This window comes from Akebia trifoliata, unplaced genomic scaffold, assembly GCF_017979445.1.
Source record: "Akebia trifoliata isolate Shusen 1 unplaced genomic scaffold, ASM1797944v1 Contig00333, whole genome shotgun sequence".
Taxonomy (NCBI): domain Eukaryota; kingdom Viridiplantae; phylum Streptophyta; class Magnoliopsida; order Ranunculales; family Lardizabalaceae; genus Akebia; species Akebia trifoliata.
Genome location: NW_028236968.1, coordinates 1 through 15,371, shown reverse-complemented (window position 1 = coordinate 15,371; position 15,371 = coordinate 1). Strand labels below are relative to the sequence as shown.

The window sequence follows — 15,371 nt, the reverse complement described above, 5'->3', positions numbered from 1 at the left end:
ACAGGAAAGCATGTTCGTCGCAGCCCTTCTCCCCGAAGCGGCTTTATCATTGAAAAATGTAGCCTCTGTTAGGTACACCTCCTCTAGTGCAAAAGGTCGTTCTGAGGTAGGGATTTTAACTATCCTTCCTTCAATCCAAGCCTTAACATATTGAAGGCATGTCGAGCTCACAGTTCTGTGTCGATGAAGCCTAAGGCGCCCAAGCAATACATGGTGCGTAACATCTGATTCTAGAACATGGAACCTCATCATTCCTCTCGTAGACCCAACTTCCAAATTCACATTTACATAGCCTAGAATCCCGACGCTATATCCATTAAATCCTTGAATATTTGTCTTTAGCTGGGTGATCTTATGGCGTGAGATACCCATTGCATCCAACGTCAAGAGTGGCATCAAGTTTAATGAGGCTCCAATATCACTGAAGCCCCTTTTTAGCTCAAAGTCATTGATAACCGTTGTCACATACAAAGATCGCAAATGGTCGCCACTCTCGGGAATTTCGTATTGCAAAAATGTTATTGCATTCAAATTCCCTTTTACATTTGTGAGAGCGTCGAGTGAGGAATCATTTTGACCATGATTCGAATAAGCCATCGTGGCTAAAGCCAAGGCCACTTCGAGATGTTTTTCCTCTAAAAAGTCAAGTTGGTCAAAGAATTCTTTGATCAAGCTAGTACTTTGTAAATGTTTGGCTATGTTTGTCAACTCGTCACTAATCTCTACCCCTCCTGAAGCCATGAATATGGTATGCGTGGTTTCTGCTACAACTGCACCTTCCGTAGTAGCAGGCAATTGAAGTTCACTCGTAGCCCTTTTCTCAGTGAAGATCCTCTTCATTGCATTACATTCCTTATACGGTGGCCAACAACCTGATGAAAACAACAAAATTTGGGGTGGCCTTTGTCTCTTGGAGAGGGTTCTCTTCTCGTCAAGGGTAAATGGATGGGACCATCTTGTAGCCATGCCTCTAGAAGCTCTTTGACCTCGGCAACGATACAAGGGAAATCGGGAGCTAGAAACAAGTTTATACCCCTCGTCGAGGCATTAGGTTGGGGGATTTGATTTCCTTGTGCAATCGTTTAAATGTGTCTGCAACATAAGCTTGTGGGATAAACCGTTTTTTCCCTATGCGAACGTTCCGACCTCCATTTCCTTCATTACTTTCTAGGTTGACGGACACAACCGTTCGCTTCGCCGGTTCGTGTAACCCCAAAAAACTTGGGATCTGCTAATTCTCCAATAAGGTCCTATATGCCGTCATCATCCTGTTGATGCACATTTCTACCAAGAGTGCCTCCGAGACAAACTTGTGGCAATCCATCATGACACCACAATAGCATCGAACGTATTCCGTTAAATACTCCCCTTGTCTTTGTTGTATCCTTTCTAAGTCAGCCAACGTCATTTGCTCAGTCACATGGAAGAATTTCTTGTAAAAGGTGTCCACCATTTGCAGCCATGAATGTGCAAATGCCAACGACAAGCTACTATACAAAGTGTAAGCCCTTCTGATTAAGGACTAGAGAATTCTTGCAAACGTAGGTTGGCGTTGCCCTCGTGTCCTTCGAGTACCTCTAAGAAGAAAGATATGTGTTTACGCGCATTCCCTACACCATCTTACATTACAAACACCAGATGCAAAGTATCCCTTAGGATAGGGTTGGCATTGCAACTCAATTAGGTAAGGCGGTCTGTGTTCGTACATATTATCTCCCGTAAGGCTACTCCACTCAAGCTCTAGTAGGTGCGTCAGTTCAGTTATAGTAAGGAAATCTCGTGTTTAGTTTGTTGGCATCTTCCTAAGGTTTGCCTCTTCAAGCGAGAAGGCATCTTTTGGTGTGTCATTGTCCCTTGGTAGAATCCCTTCAGGAGCTTGCTCGGTCACAAAAGCCAACGCACCCTGAGGTTCTCTATCTTTACCTCCTGTTGGGTTTCGAGTGACATTGCTTGGCCCATCATCGACGCTTATATCTCGCCTCTTTGACGTGGTTGTTGTATCTGTTGTTGGGGCCTGATCAGCTTGTTTGTGAGGTTCGCTATTACGCTCAACTCTACTGCAAGATATTTCCGTGCATCTTCTAGTAATACAACGCATAATTGCAGATCGACTACTTGAGATTTTTCCCCAACGAAGTCACCAAATGTGACTACACGTCAATAACGTGTATACAAGTAGTCTCTACCTATCACCTAAACTATGCACGTAGCCATACAAAGATGGTTTTAATTGTTACTTTGCATCTGTCTTCTTAAGTTGTCGAAGAGAGACCTTTAGTTGCAGAGCTCAAGAATCGAGGTAATCATTCTTGTGGGGTAAAGAGAAGAGTCAAAACAAAAAAGATGCTTCTCTCATTATTGAGTCTCTTATTTATAGCCCAAACCTTTGGCCTTGGAAGAATTGGATTCTGTCATCTATCTCATCTCATGTTCCTTTTCTTGATTCTGATCACCCACATAACCATGTTCTTCTTTAAGGCAAATAGGGCTTCGTCAGCACTACTTTGATGCTCAAAATACCCGAAACACGTGGCACTTGTTCTGAGGTCCTTCTCAACGAGTCATCATGCCACGCCTTGTCTCATATGTCCAATGCATTCTTAGTTGGCTTCGAACACTCCTTGCAGCAGAGTTGGCACTATAGTTTGTGGCTATTGGCTCTTGCTTAACATGTGGAGGAGGCCCACATTGCCTCATCATCCTAACCTCTTGACGCCATCTACACTCGTATATTGCTAAGCTTCTAAAGAGCATAACTTTTCACTCATACATCAAACATATAAAGCCATCACATGCATTGCAAAACTTGTTCCAAGATCCACAACAACTATTTCACAACTTTATGGAGTTTCTTATATTATGGGCATAAAAACTTCTTTGAAAATTTTCTTATACTAAAAGTTAAAAAAAATATATGGGTATTTTAATTATGAGAAAAAAAATACATATATCACCTTAGATGGTTATCTAGGATTTATTAGTTAGGCCTAAAGTTAGGTTTTAGGATTTTGTTTTTTTATGATTAGATGATATTAGAACATTATAAGAAGATACTTTTGTTGATTGAATGAGGTTCATCTTAGGGTTTGTTTAGTTCACCTATGAATCTTGCTTGGATTAACACCGAAAGAAAAATGTTGAAGTTGATAGTTATCAAAATTACATCTCTATCTTGCATACCATTCTTCCAGCTGCTCACTTAGGATATACCAAGAGAGATTATGAGTGACAGAACAAATCATCCAATTATGTCTTAAGAAACAAAATTCACCAACTTTCTACAAGCTAAACAAGCAACCAATAATGCTTCTATGAATGTCCATGGGGAATTCGATTCCTCAACTCTTTCCTCTTTTATATCCTTTCTCATAATAATTTTTTTTTTTTTTAAAAAAAAATTGTTATTCCCTGAAGGTAGAAAAACACATTTTTATGTACTACAGATAATATTGCATTAAGAATCAAAAGACCAATGACTACACACTTTTTTTATAAGTAAAATTTCATTTTATTAAACAAAGACGGTCAGGGAGACCAACCAAACATAATGACTTCATAATTCCATTACACAAAATATAAAACTTTTTTTTTTTTAATTGAAGAAAAATATAATATTTTTTTTTATAAGTGAAAAAAAAAATATAATACTTTTATCGAGACCTAAGGCTAAATTTATTCATTATGGACAGTTTTGTACCAGAAGCAACCAGCGAAAGAAGAAAATTAACAACTGATATTACAACAAGGACTCTCACTTCATGCCCGGAAATCAAAGTTCACCTCAACTGCAGCATCTAGCTGTAGAATAACAGGAATGGGAGAACCAAGAGTAGGCGTTATGACTCCTGCCCTTTCACGAATCTTATGATCTAAAACCTCTAACTTGAAAAGAAGACTCTCAAACCTGCATTGGGAAGCATATGTACATGATTACCATCAGAAAGAAGCAATGTGAGAAATATTAAATTAGGAAAGGCAGCAAAAAACTGTTCAATGGATTTAAAGAATTTTCAATAACAATCACTGATCAATCAATACGCATACCTTCTACGTAAGTTTCATTATTTATTCAGTCTTGAACACTAAGCTCAGATAGTAAGAATGATAATATGTTTAAAGAATAGTTGATCGGCAACTTGTAGAAAAGTTAAAAGTGACAATGATAATCTATGGTTATAAGTACTTGTGTTTTTAGGCACCAAAGACCGAAGGTCCACAATGAAGTTAGTGATTGGATGTGGTACCTCTTTGGATCGACTACGGCTTCATGCTGACATAAAATTGCAAACACCCAACAAGCATGTTATCCAAATGGGATCCCTAAGATTGGTTCATGGTTATGTTAAACCATAAAAGCTTCTGAAAAATCATGGTGTGCTCCCAAAGGAGATATAGGACCTAAAAGGATCAAGGTCCAATTCGGGTGTAGAAAGCCAGTTTATGAACTTCATTCTGCTTGTTTATAGGCTAAGACCATTCCTAGATTACTTCTACTTACCTGCTTTCACCCTAGAGCTTAAAGTGAAGTACCACCCAACTGGCAGGTCTGTCATTTGAAGGACCAACAGGAGGAATCTTTGGAAAAAAAATACTTTTTAAGAGACATTTGAGATTTTTAGTTCTTGCAGTGTGTAGGTTTAGAGTGTTTTTACCACTAAAAAAATAAAAGGTTTGAGTGTTTGAGAGCTCTTTTTTAATCCAACGGCTCGATTCACATAGGGTTTAAAGGTTTATGGTATAAAACACATTCTATTGAGAACCAGGGAGTTTCATGTCATTTTGATCTACTGAGAGAGTCAGAAGCTCCCCCCTTAGTGGGATTTTGTGAAGTAATAGTTCGCTGTTGAGGATTCAGCGCAATCTCAATCAATCCGCAGTTGGGAAGTCCAATGTCTGCAGCATCCACAGTTGTTGAGTCTTATGTTCACCAGCACCACCAACTTCATCGTGCTTCTCTGGTTGGGAGTCCCTACATTATCAATCCTGTCATCAAATCCATGATCTTCTTTCTCCATTTTTTTAATTTTCTCTTATTTTTGAATGGTGCATGCTCAAAGAGCTGCAGTCAAAGTTTAGCCTAATCTACAAGAGCTGGAGACCACCAACATGGTTCAACCAATTCTTTCAAACAACAACAACAGCAATAATAATAATAATAATTAAAAAGGAGCCCACAAAATATTTCTAAGGTGAATAAGATCAAATATTCGAGAGGACAATATGATTGATCTTGAATGATCCTCATGTTTCTTTTGAGCCTAAGAATTTTCTTCTTATTCAGTAAGCTTTTTTGATAAGTACTTTTTCTTCAAATAAGTAGCATGTTATTTAGTAGGCTTGTAAACACCATTCTTCAAATAAGTTTCTGTAATTTGAAAACACAAATTATTTCCTAGAGATCAAGACTTTGCACCAAAATTCAGGAGCACATTCACAATGCAATGAAAAATGGTTGGTCGATTCTTCCATTTGTCAACACATGAAGAGCATACCAATGTGAGGCACTATATTTTACTTTGTGGCAATGTCCAAGAGAAGAATGGGACTTTTGATGGAACCGACATCCTTCAAAACTTTTGAGTTGTGATTATCAGGTTGCACTTCCAACGAATACGAGTAAAAAGAGATCAGGAAGCAAGTCCCATCCAAGCTACATTTTCAAACCTACTGTTGATTGGGATGTGTAGCCTCAAGCATGATGGAGAGAAGCTCAACAAGCTAGTCATGCTTAAGTTTGTAAGGAGCTAAAGATAACCATTAAACAACCACCTGTTGCAGAGGACACTGAGCACATTTCTAGCTAGACACTTGGTCTAGGCTACCATCATCCATCATAGTAATTAGATTATTGAAGTTGACTGACTAGTAGGATGGAGAGGGGCAATTTTATCCTACACCCATGGTTTGTGAGACCCTGTTTTTGTGTTTTCCTCTTTCTTGTAAGTAAGCTAGAAGTAAAACAGCTGCTGGATCAAATTGTGAGGGACCAAACCCCGGGAGCTGTATGTGTTCTCATTTTAATACATTTTAACAATCTTACAGATTCTTTTTTCTTTTTTTGATAACTGAAAGTTTATTAATAAGGGGACAAGGCGGCCTCAAAGCAAAGAAACAAGACTTCAATCTCCGGCTACAAACATTATCCCACCTAAAAAGAAAATCTTCGGATTCTCCAAGGACTTTTTTTTTCCAATTGATGATTCTCCAAAGACTTGCAAATACAATTATGATGTGTAATGAATAATGGCATTGCCGAGTTAGCATTATCCCTTTAATTTATTTTCTGACTGTGAATGTGAAACTAGGATCTCCTAATATTTATAATGTCAAAGACAACAATGATGCAAAAGCTCAAGTTCTTTCAGTGGAAATATATTGCAGATATTAAACAAATGAGTCCCACAATCTAAAGGATAGAGGATCTTCACACAAACAAAAAAACTAATAGAACGTTTTATCTTTTAATTCTTTAGGCCATTGATTTTTCTGGACTATCAATTGACCGATTGAGGGACGGGCAATGCTTCATTGATAAAGAAATTAAAGGTATTATGTTCGTTTCATTGTAAAATAAGGAATAACTGCCAGTTTGAGGTAGCAGATAAAACAGGCCAACCTAACATCAAATTGATTTAGAATGCTGATGTCACCTTTCAGGCGTAAGCATCTTCCTCTCATTGTTGATCTCTTGAAGCCAATCCTCGTCCTCATTGTCCAGGTCATACTCGACAAATTCTCCAATATCAGCTCGGGCTGCAAATTGTTAGCAAAGTCTAAATTGTATTAGTTAACTTGTACAGTAGATAAATATCCAATTTCCAAAGAGCAACGATTTGTTTAAGAGTAACCAACCTCCCCTTCCTCGCAAATACGATGCTGACTGACTGAAGGTGCAGGAATAATCTCTTTCATATGTATCCACCACAACAAACTGTGGAGTAGGTATTTCAGCCCCATTTTTCCTACTTGGTATTGGATGAACCTATTAGGCAGTAAGCAGACACATCTAGTTCAGAGTTCAGACTTAAGATAAGTAAACTAACTACATTCCATCACAGCACAATTGTTTGTTTAAATTTATCCACAACAAAATACTTTTATTAAAATAAATACCCCCTCAACTTGTGAACATTAGCATTGTCAAAATTACATAATAGAGACCTATAAAAAAAAAGTGATAATTGAAATGCGGGATCACTTACCATCTAAGTTTGGAAGCTCACCTTCCATCTACTGTTTGGAAGGTGTTCTGAAGATTTATGAGGAATTCTTGAAAGTTGCAGTTTATAAAGGGGAACTAGGGCAGAGTAAGAATTTGAGAAGATTAATGGTGCAAGGTAGGAAAATTATGTCATTTGCACCCATTCTTAATTGATTATCACTTTTGTTTTGTTTTGTTTTGGTGAGTAAAATTTTATTGAAGAAAAGAGAGGAGGATGTCAATGAGACCTGTTTACAAAATGATGAAAAACAATAGAAACCCCAAACCAGGTACACACAGTATCCCGTCTACATAAAGATCCTCAAAGAATAACCCTTTGAACATTTCACAACAAAAAAATATAAACCCGAATACCAATAATCACGTCCTGAAAAGCATACTCTTTCCCTTCGGACAACATACAGTTTCTTTCCTTATGTCCCAACATATGGCAAATGGAGTCAGACTCTAAAGGATTCTTTTCTTGGGAGAAACGGTTGTGATCAACCAATTTTCAAATAGAGATAAGACGGAACAAGGAAGAACCCAGGGAGTATGAAATAAGGACAATAAATGAGCCCAAGTCCCATTCACAAAACTGATGATTTTTTCAATTCATCAAAAACTTTGAACATGCAACAAAAATCAACATGAATAATACCCCAGGCAATAATCTGATTGGAAGTAATAATCTCATACAATGTCATTGACCATATAAAGATTTCACCATAAATGAGACTTTATGACACAAGATGGAGATTGTAAGAAAATCTGATTGAGGGAGAGGAACCAAGGAATTGTAGAAGGATTATACAAATAACCGCCTATCAAAACTACATGCGACATCTTCTAGTCCTCATCTAATGACAGAAAGGCAATACGAGATCCAACTAATAAGATCAGCAACTCCTTCGACCTCCCAGTCATTGAATTTTTTTCTAAATCCCAAGCCACCTCCTCCCCGATTTAAACAATGAACTCTTGGATCAACCGCCTCTTTTTTGTGGATATAGGATACAATTCAAGGAACTAAACTTGCAAGAGGTCTGCGCCGCACAAGCCATCCTCCCAAAGCTGAAACTTATCTCCTGTTCCCACCTTAAAAGTAAATCATTTCCAAAATTATGGATTTCCACAATAGGAAGATCTAACCACACCACCCTCCCATCCATTGTAATTCCCTCATATTTTTCTGAAGACACCCATTCTCCAGAGACTCTCCAATTGATTACCATACCTCCAAAACCATTTACCAAATTGAGCATGTTACTATACATAAATTTTAGAAATCCAAGGTCACCTTCCTTCTTAGGTGAGCAAACGAGTTTCCACTTCACCAGGTGGAGCTTGCAACTATTATCTCTATCATTCTACAAGAAATCTCTAATTCATTTGTCTAACGCCCTTCTACATTTTTGGAATTGAGAACAAAGATAGAAAATAGATCGGAATATTGGAAAGGATACTCTTAATCAAATTTATTGGAGAGATACTTTGCTTTCAAAGATCTCAGTCTTCTTCCTAGTCTATTAATAAATGAATCCTACATAGTAGAAGTCCTATATGTTGACCTAACGGAAGGCCCAAGCATTTGACAACACTTTGAACAATATACACCTATTCAATCCCCAAAAAAAGTACTCTTTTTCATATTGAATCTCAGCCCAAACACTACCTCAAAACAACACAAAAAACCACTAAAAAGCCTAACCAACTCACCTGAGGCATCTAGGAACACCACAGTATCATTTGCAAATTGAAAATGAGAAATCTTGGGACCACCCCATTTTTCTTATTTTACTTCAAACTCTTTCTCTCTTCTTTTGATTTCTTTTCAAACCCTTCAACCATTTTCTCTCTTTTTTAATCCGTTTTATACCAACAAAAATGGTGGGGTCCACACATCCAATTTCTAAAATTTCATAATTTTTGTAGAATTATAGAGAGATTTATGTTTGAGGATCTGTTAGCAATATTAGGGGATAATATTGAGGAAATCTACAGCTAACTGATCAATTTTTTCTTATCCCATGATTTTAGGAGATTTGGTAGTCTGTTACCAAATCTGTAGATATAAGTTTCCTGTTTTATAGCTTTCAGTTTTAGGTAGTTCTGTTTTCCTTTCTAGATTAGCTATAAATATCCCTAAAATAGATGAGCATTATCATCTATATATAGAGGGGCCTGTAACCTTCTTTTTAATATAGTGGAATATTACTCTTTCCTTCCACAAACAAGATGGTATCAGAGCAATCCCTGAACCCTAATTCCCTCATATGACCAAATACGGGAAACATAATTCAAGAACTACCGTTTCCCAAATCACCTCCAATCAGGAAAGCCATGGCTTCCAACAATGATAGTAACCTCATGCCCATTACAGGACACAAACTGAATGGGAACAACTATCTCCAATGGTCCCATTCCATAATGATGTTCATATGCGGAAAGGGCAAAGATGATTATCTCACCGGAGATACTGCCAAACCAAACAAGACGGATGAAAAGTTTAAAGTCTGGAATGCTAAGAATAATATGGTCATGTCACGGCTCATTAATTCCATGACAAATGACATTGGAGAAAACTTTCTTCTCTATGGAACAGCAAAGGAGATTTGGGATGCTGCCAAGGAAATATATTCTAACAATGAGAATACATCAGAATTATTTGAGGTGGAAAGTGTTCTTAATGACTTCCGCCAAGGAGAATTAACAGTGACTCAATACTTCAACACTCTCAATCGGTATTGGCAGCAGCTAGACTTATTCAAGGAGCACAATTGGAGCTGTCTGAATGATGGAATCAGGTATAGACAAATAATTGAACAGAAAAGAATATACAAATTTCTGATTGGATTAAATAAGAACCTTAATGAAGTACGAGGAAGAATTTTAGGATCCAAACCACTACCAAATATCCGAGAAGCATTTTCAGAAGTTCGGAGAGAGGAAAGTCGAAAGAAGATCATGATGGGATCTCAAGATTCCGTGACAAATCCTGAGAGTTCAGCACTTGTGGTGAGAGGGAATCCATCCAACAGCAACGATCACAGACCAAAGAAAGGGCGACCATATGTGATCATTGCCGACGTCCTGGTCACACCAAGGACAACTGCTGGAAGATTCACGGCAAACCAGCAGACTGGAGGCCTTCACGGTTTGCCAATGACAAAAAAGGACGAGGCAACTTTGCTTCCATGGATGAACAACCTCCACCCGAACCAACTCCCTTCAGCAAGGAACAGATAGAGATCTTGCAAAAAATGTTCAGCCAATCCTTGCTTGCACCAACTCCCACTATGGTTGGTACCGGATCCTTGGCACAAAAAGGTAATTTTTTAAGTGTTTTAAATGCTAACAAAGAGAGGCTCAGTCCATGGATTATAGACCCAGGAGCTTCTGATCATATGACTGGAGATGAGAAGCTGTTTTCAATTTACACCCCATGCTATAAAAATTTAACTGTGTGAATAGCTGATGGGTCACTCTCAAATGTGGCTGGTACAGGCTCGGTTCAAATTTCAGAGAACATCACTCTTGATTCCGTTCTACTTGTACCAAAATTAAATTGCAATTTACTGTCCATTAGTAAACTCACTCGAGATCTCAACTATGTTACTAAATTTAACTCCAATCTATGTGAATTTCAGGTCTTGGACTCGGGGAAAATGATTGGCAGTGCTAAGATGTGTTCGGGGCTCTATCTTCTAGAGGTTAATGATCCTCCTCAAGGAATAATTCATCAATCAGATTGTTCAGTGTCCAGTAGTCTTGTTTCTTTGTCTGTGAGTCAGTCTAATAATGATAGTGCAATTATGTTATGGCACTATAGGTTAGGTCATCCAAATTTCTTGTATCTTGAGAAGTTGTTTCCTTCATTATTCCATAATAAAAATCCAAATGAATTTCAATGTGAAATCTGTCAATTCTCTAAACATATTCACAATTCTTATCCTAACCGATCCTACAAAGCATCTCAACCTTTTTCCATGATTCATAGTGATATATGGGGTCCTTCTAGGATCAAAAATGTTACTGGTTCTTGCTGGTTCATTTCATTTATTGATGATCACACTAGACTCACATGGATATTCCTCATGAAAGAAAAATCCGAGGCAAACCAGATCTTCAAAACCTTCAATACCATGATCCAAACACAATTCCAAGCAAAAATTCAAATTCTGAAAACTGACAATGCCAAAGAGTATTTCAATTCCAGCCTTAATGATTATCTCATAAGTCATGGTATTGTTCACCAAAGTTCCTGTGTTAACACTCCTCAGCAAAATGGTATTGCCGAAAGAAAAAACTGGCATCTTCTTGATGTGGCTCGGTCTCTTATGTTCTCTACCCATGTACCAAAATATTTCTGGGGTGAAGCCATCCTTACTGCTACATACCTCATAAATAAGATGCCATCTCGGATTCTTAACTTCCAGACTCCCTGTCAAATTCTCCTTCAATCCTTTCCCACTACTCGTCTCATCTCCACCATCCCATTCAAAGTTTTCGGGTGTTCAGCTTTTGTCCATGTCCATCAACAACACCGGGACAAACTTGATCCTAGAGCTCATAAATGTATTTTCCTTGGGTACTCTCCAACTCAAAAAGGATATAAATGCTACTCACCGGTCACTAAACAATTCTATCACTCCACGGATGTCACCTTCTTTGAGCAACAACCCTATTTCCCCAAATCTGATATTCAGTGGGAAACTAATTTTATCCTAGAATATCAACTTTGAGATATTGAAGAATCACCTCATGTCTCTCCTAATTCTGACCAAACATGCCCATCACTAAATCATGAATCACTTCCTCCTCAAAATTTCTCCCTTGAGTCTTCTTACTTCCTAGAACCTCCTTCTCAAGATCAAGCCAACAACACACCTCAAAATCTGGACACTATTCAATCAACAAAGAGTGATGAATTGATTACCTACTCAAGGAGGAGAAAGAACCAAAAGGAAATGGAACAACAAGCATTTCTTGAGCAAACCCAATAGTCTGACTCAAGTCCTAGACCAAGTGAAAATCCACCAGGTAACACTAATCCCGAAACTAATGATGACAGTGACTTTCCTATTGCTGTGAGAAAAGGGGTAAGATCATGCACAAAACATCCGATATACACATTTGTGTCATATGAAGGATTGTCACCGAAGTTCAAAGCTTTTGTTGCCAACCTCAACAACATCCAAGTTCCTAATAATATACAAGAAGCTCTCGGCTCACCAGAATGGAAATCAACAATGTATGAAGAAATTCATGCACTAGAGAAAAATGGAACTTGGGAAATCTCTGACTTACCAACCGAGAAACGCCCAGTAGGCTGCAAATGGATCTTCACAATAAAATATAATAAAGATGGGAGTGTTAATCGGTTCAAGGCACGGCTGGTTGCAAAGGGATTCACCCAATCATATGGAATCGATTATGAGGAGACATTTGCTCCTGTAGCCAAGTTAAACACAGTTCGTTATTATCTTTGGTTGCAAACCTTGACTGGCCTCTCCACCAACTAGATGTCAAGAATGCCTTTCTAAATGAGGACCTAGCTGAAGAAGTGTACATGGAAATTCTCCCCGGATTTGAGACACAAACTACATGCAACAAAGTTTGTAAACTTAGGAGATCTCTATATGGGCTCAAGCAATCTCCAAGAGCTTGGTTTGAAAGATTCACAAAGGTAGTGAAGAAGCATGGCTACTCTCAATGTCAAACGGATCATACACTATTTATTAAACACTCTTCTGCAGGAAAACTTGTTGTCCTCATAGTGTATGTGGATGACATAATCCTAACAGGAGACTATGAAGAGGAAATCCGCACCATCAAAAGTTTACTAGCTGCAGAGTTTGAAATCAAGGACCTTGGTAATCTTAAATATTTCCTAGGTATGGAAATTGCAAGGTCAAGAAAGGGAATCTCTGTCACACAGAGAAAATATGTCCTAGATCTCTTAAAAGAGACTAGAATGCTCGGGTGTAAGCCGGCAGAAACTCCTATGGATCCAACTATCAAACTAGGAGCTAAGGAAAATTGTGCACCCGTGGACAAAGGAAGATACCAAAGATTAGTAGGTAAACTAATATACCTATCTCACACACGACCAGACATTGGATTTGCTGTTAGCATTGTAAGTCAATTCATGAACAATCCAAATGAAGAACACATGGAAGCTGTGTATAGAATCCTGAGATATCTAAAACTAACACCAGGTAGAGGATTATTTTTTGAGAAGAACCAAAGAAGAGATATTGAAGTGTTCAGCGATGCAGATTGGGCAGGATCAGTACAAGACCGAAGATCAACTTCAGGATATTGCACTTTTGTGTGGGGAAATCTGGTCACTTGGAGAAGCAAGAAGCAATCAGTGGTGTCAAGAAGCAGTGCAGAAGCTGAATTCCGGGCAATGGCACACGGTATTTGTGAGGGAATTTGGTTAAAAAGGGTGCTAAAGGAATTAAAAATTTCATATGAAGAACCTATGAAAATGTTCTGTGATAATCAATCAGCAATCAGTATTGCCAAAAATCCAATTCATCATGATAGAACAAAACATGTGGAAATCGATCGGCATTTTATAAAGGAGAAGATAGAGGAAGGAATAATCAAGATGTTGTACGTTCCTAAATGTCTTCAGACAGCAGACATCCTTACCAAGGCTCTACCGAGAAAGGTGTTTGATGATCTAAGTTCCAAGCTGGGGTTAATTAATATTTACCGTCCAGCTTGAGGGGGAGTGTAGAATTATAGAGAGATTTATGTTTGAGGATCTGTTAGCAATATTAGGGGATAATATCGAGGAGATCTACAGCTAACAGATCAGTTTTTTCTTATCCCATGATTTTAGGAGATTTGGTAGTCTGTTACCAAATCTGTAGATATAAGTTTCCTATTTTATAGCTTTCAGTTTTAGGTAGTTCTGTTTTCCTTTCTATATTAGCTGTAAATATCCCTAAAATAGATGAGCATTATCATCTATATATAGAGGGGCCTGTAACCTTCTTTTTAATATAGTGGAATATTACTCTTTCCTTCCACAAACAAGAATTTTACACCCCAAATTCCCAAAATCTGAATAGTATCTATATCTCTGATCTGCAAGTTTCAAAGGGTACAACACTATTGGATGAAAAGTGAATGCAATCAATCAAGGGAAAGTTGATGTTATCTTCATTTCTACTCCAATTTGAGGGGGTGTTGAAGATAATTAATCTGGATCATTTTTAGTCATTAATTTCTATTGAGTAAAGTAGTTTTGGTATGTTGTAGGTTAGATCTCACACTAGCTACGAGTTAGTTTTGCATTTAGTTACTTCTATATGGTTTTCATTTTCAAACCCATATTCTATCTCATCTCAACAACCACCAAGACCAAGATGTCTCAGATGAGTCAACTCAATAATAGTCCTATAAGCAAAAAAGGAAGAATGACGAACCTCCTCTGATACTAGACCAATCACCCTTTAACATTGTTGTTCACAAATTTTGATCACCAGATAAACCCTCATGTCTTGAAGTAAAAACTATTGTGTACAGTTCTGTGAACAGTGCTAAGCGATCAATAGGCCTATGAACATTGTTCAACATTTTATTTTTTTTGATAAATAACATTGTTCAACATTTCAGCCAAAACATTCCAATTTCAGCCGAGACCATAACAAAACATTCCAATTTCATTGCAGTAAAGAACCTCAAATGTTCAATAAACCCTCCGCAATGAGAAAGACCACTGTATCATAGACCTCCAACCATGATTAGGAGACATAATGAGCATAAAAAGAAGACATAAAAAGATAAATTCAAATAAAATGACCAAGGAGATATTTTGATTAAACAAACAAGTAGCAATTTTGCATGGGTGATGGTTTGCAATATCAGAGATAAATACCAGAGAACAGGCAAAACTATGGGTGGAAGTGCAAATTAGAATATGAGAGTATGGGAACAGCAAGAAAAAAGTTTTCTACCCATAATACAGTAAAGAGTAGACAGCAATACATTGTGCCTTAAGTATTATTATTATTATTATTATTATTATAATTTTTCATAGTTATGAAGGGCAGGATAGGAAATATAGAAGTAGCAATGTTGAGAAAACATGAGTGTGAAGAAGCAAAGCAACATGCCAATACATTGTTACCTCAGTTTCGGCGACCTCGGC

At 37.7% G+C, this 15,371-nt stretch overlaps 1 protein-coding gene across 1 annotated transcript in view; it reads right to left on the bottom strand.

Moving 5' to 3' along the window:
- The window catches only part of LOC147381616 (enhancer of polycomb-like protein 1), a gene marked incomplete at its 5' end in the record, with an annotated part of 32,309 nt that extends 16,944 nt beyond the window's left edge, over window positions 1–15,365 (bottom strand). The window contains 4 exons of the mRNA XM_086430165.1: window positions 3,781–3,904; window positions 6,651–6,753; window positions 6,853–6,982; window positions 15,351–15,365. Coding sequence (XP_086286291.1) covers window positions 3,781–3,904; window positions 6,651–6,753; window positions 6,853–6,982; window positions 15,351–15,365 — 372 coding nt within the window. The remainder of the gene's footprint in view (window positions 1–3,780; window positions 3,905–6,650; window positions 6,754–6,852; window positions 6,983–15,350) is intronic.
- Window positions 15,366–15,371: the final 6 nt, after the last annotated feature.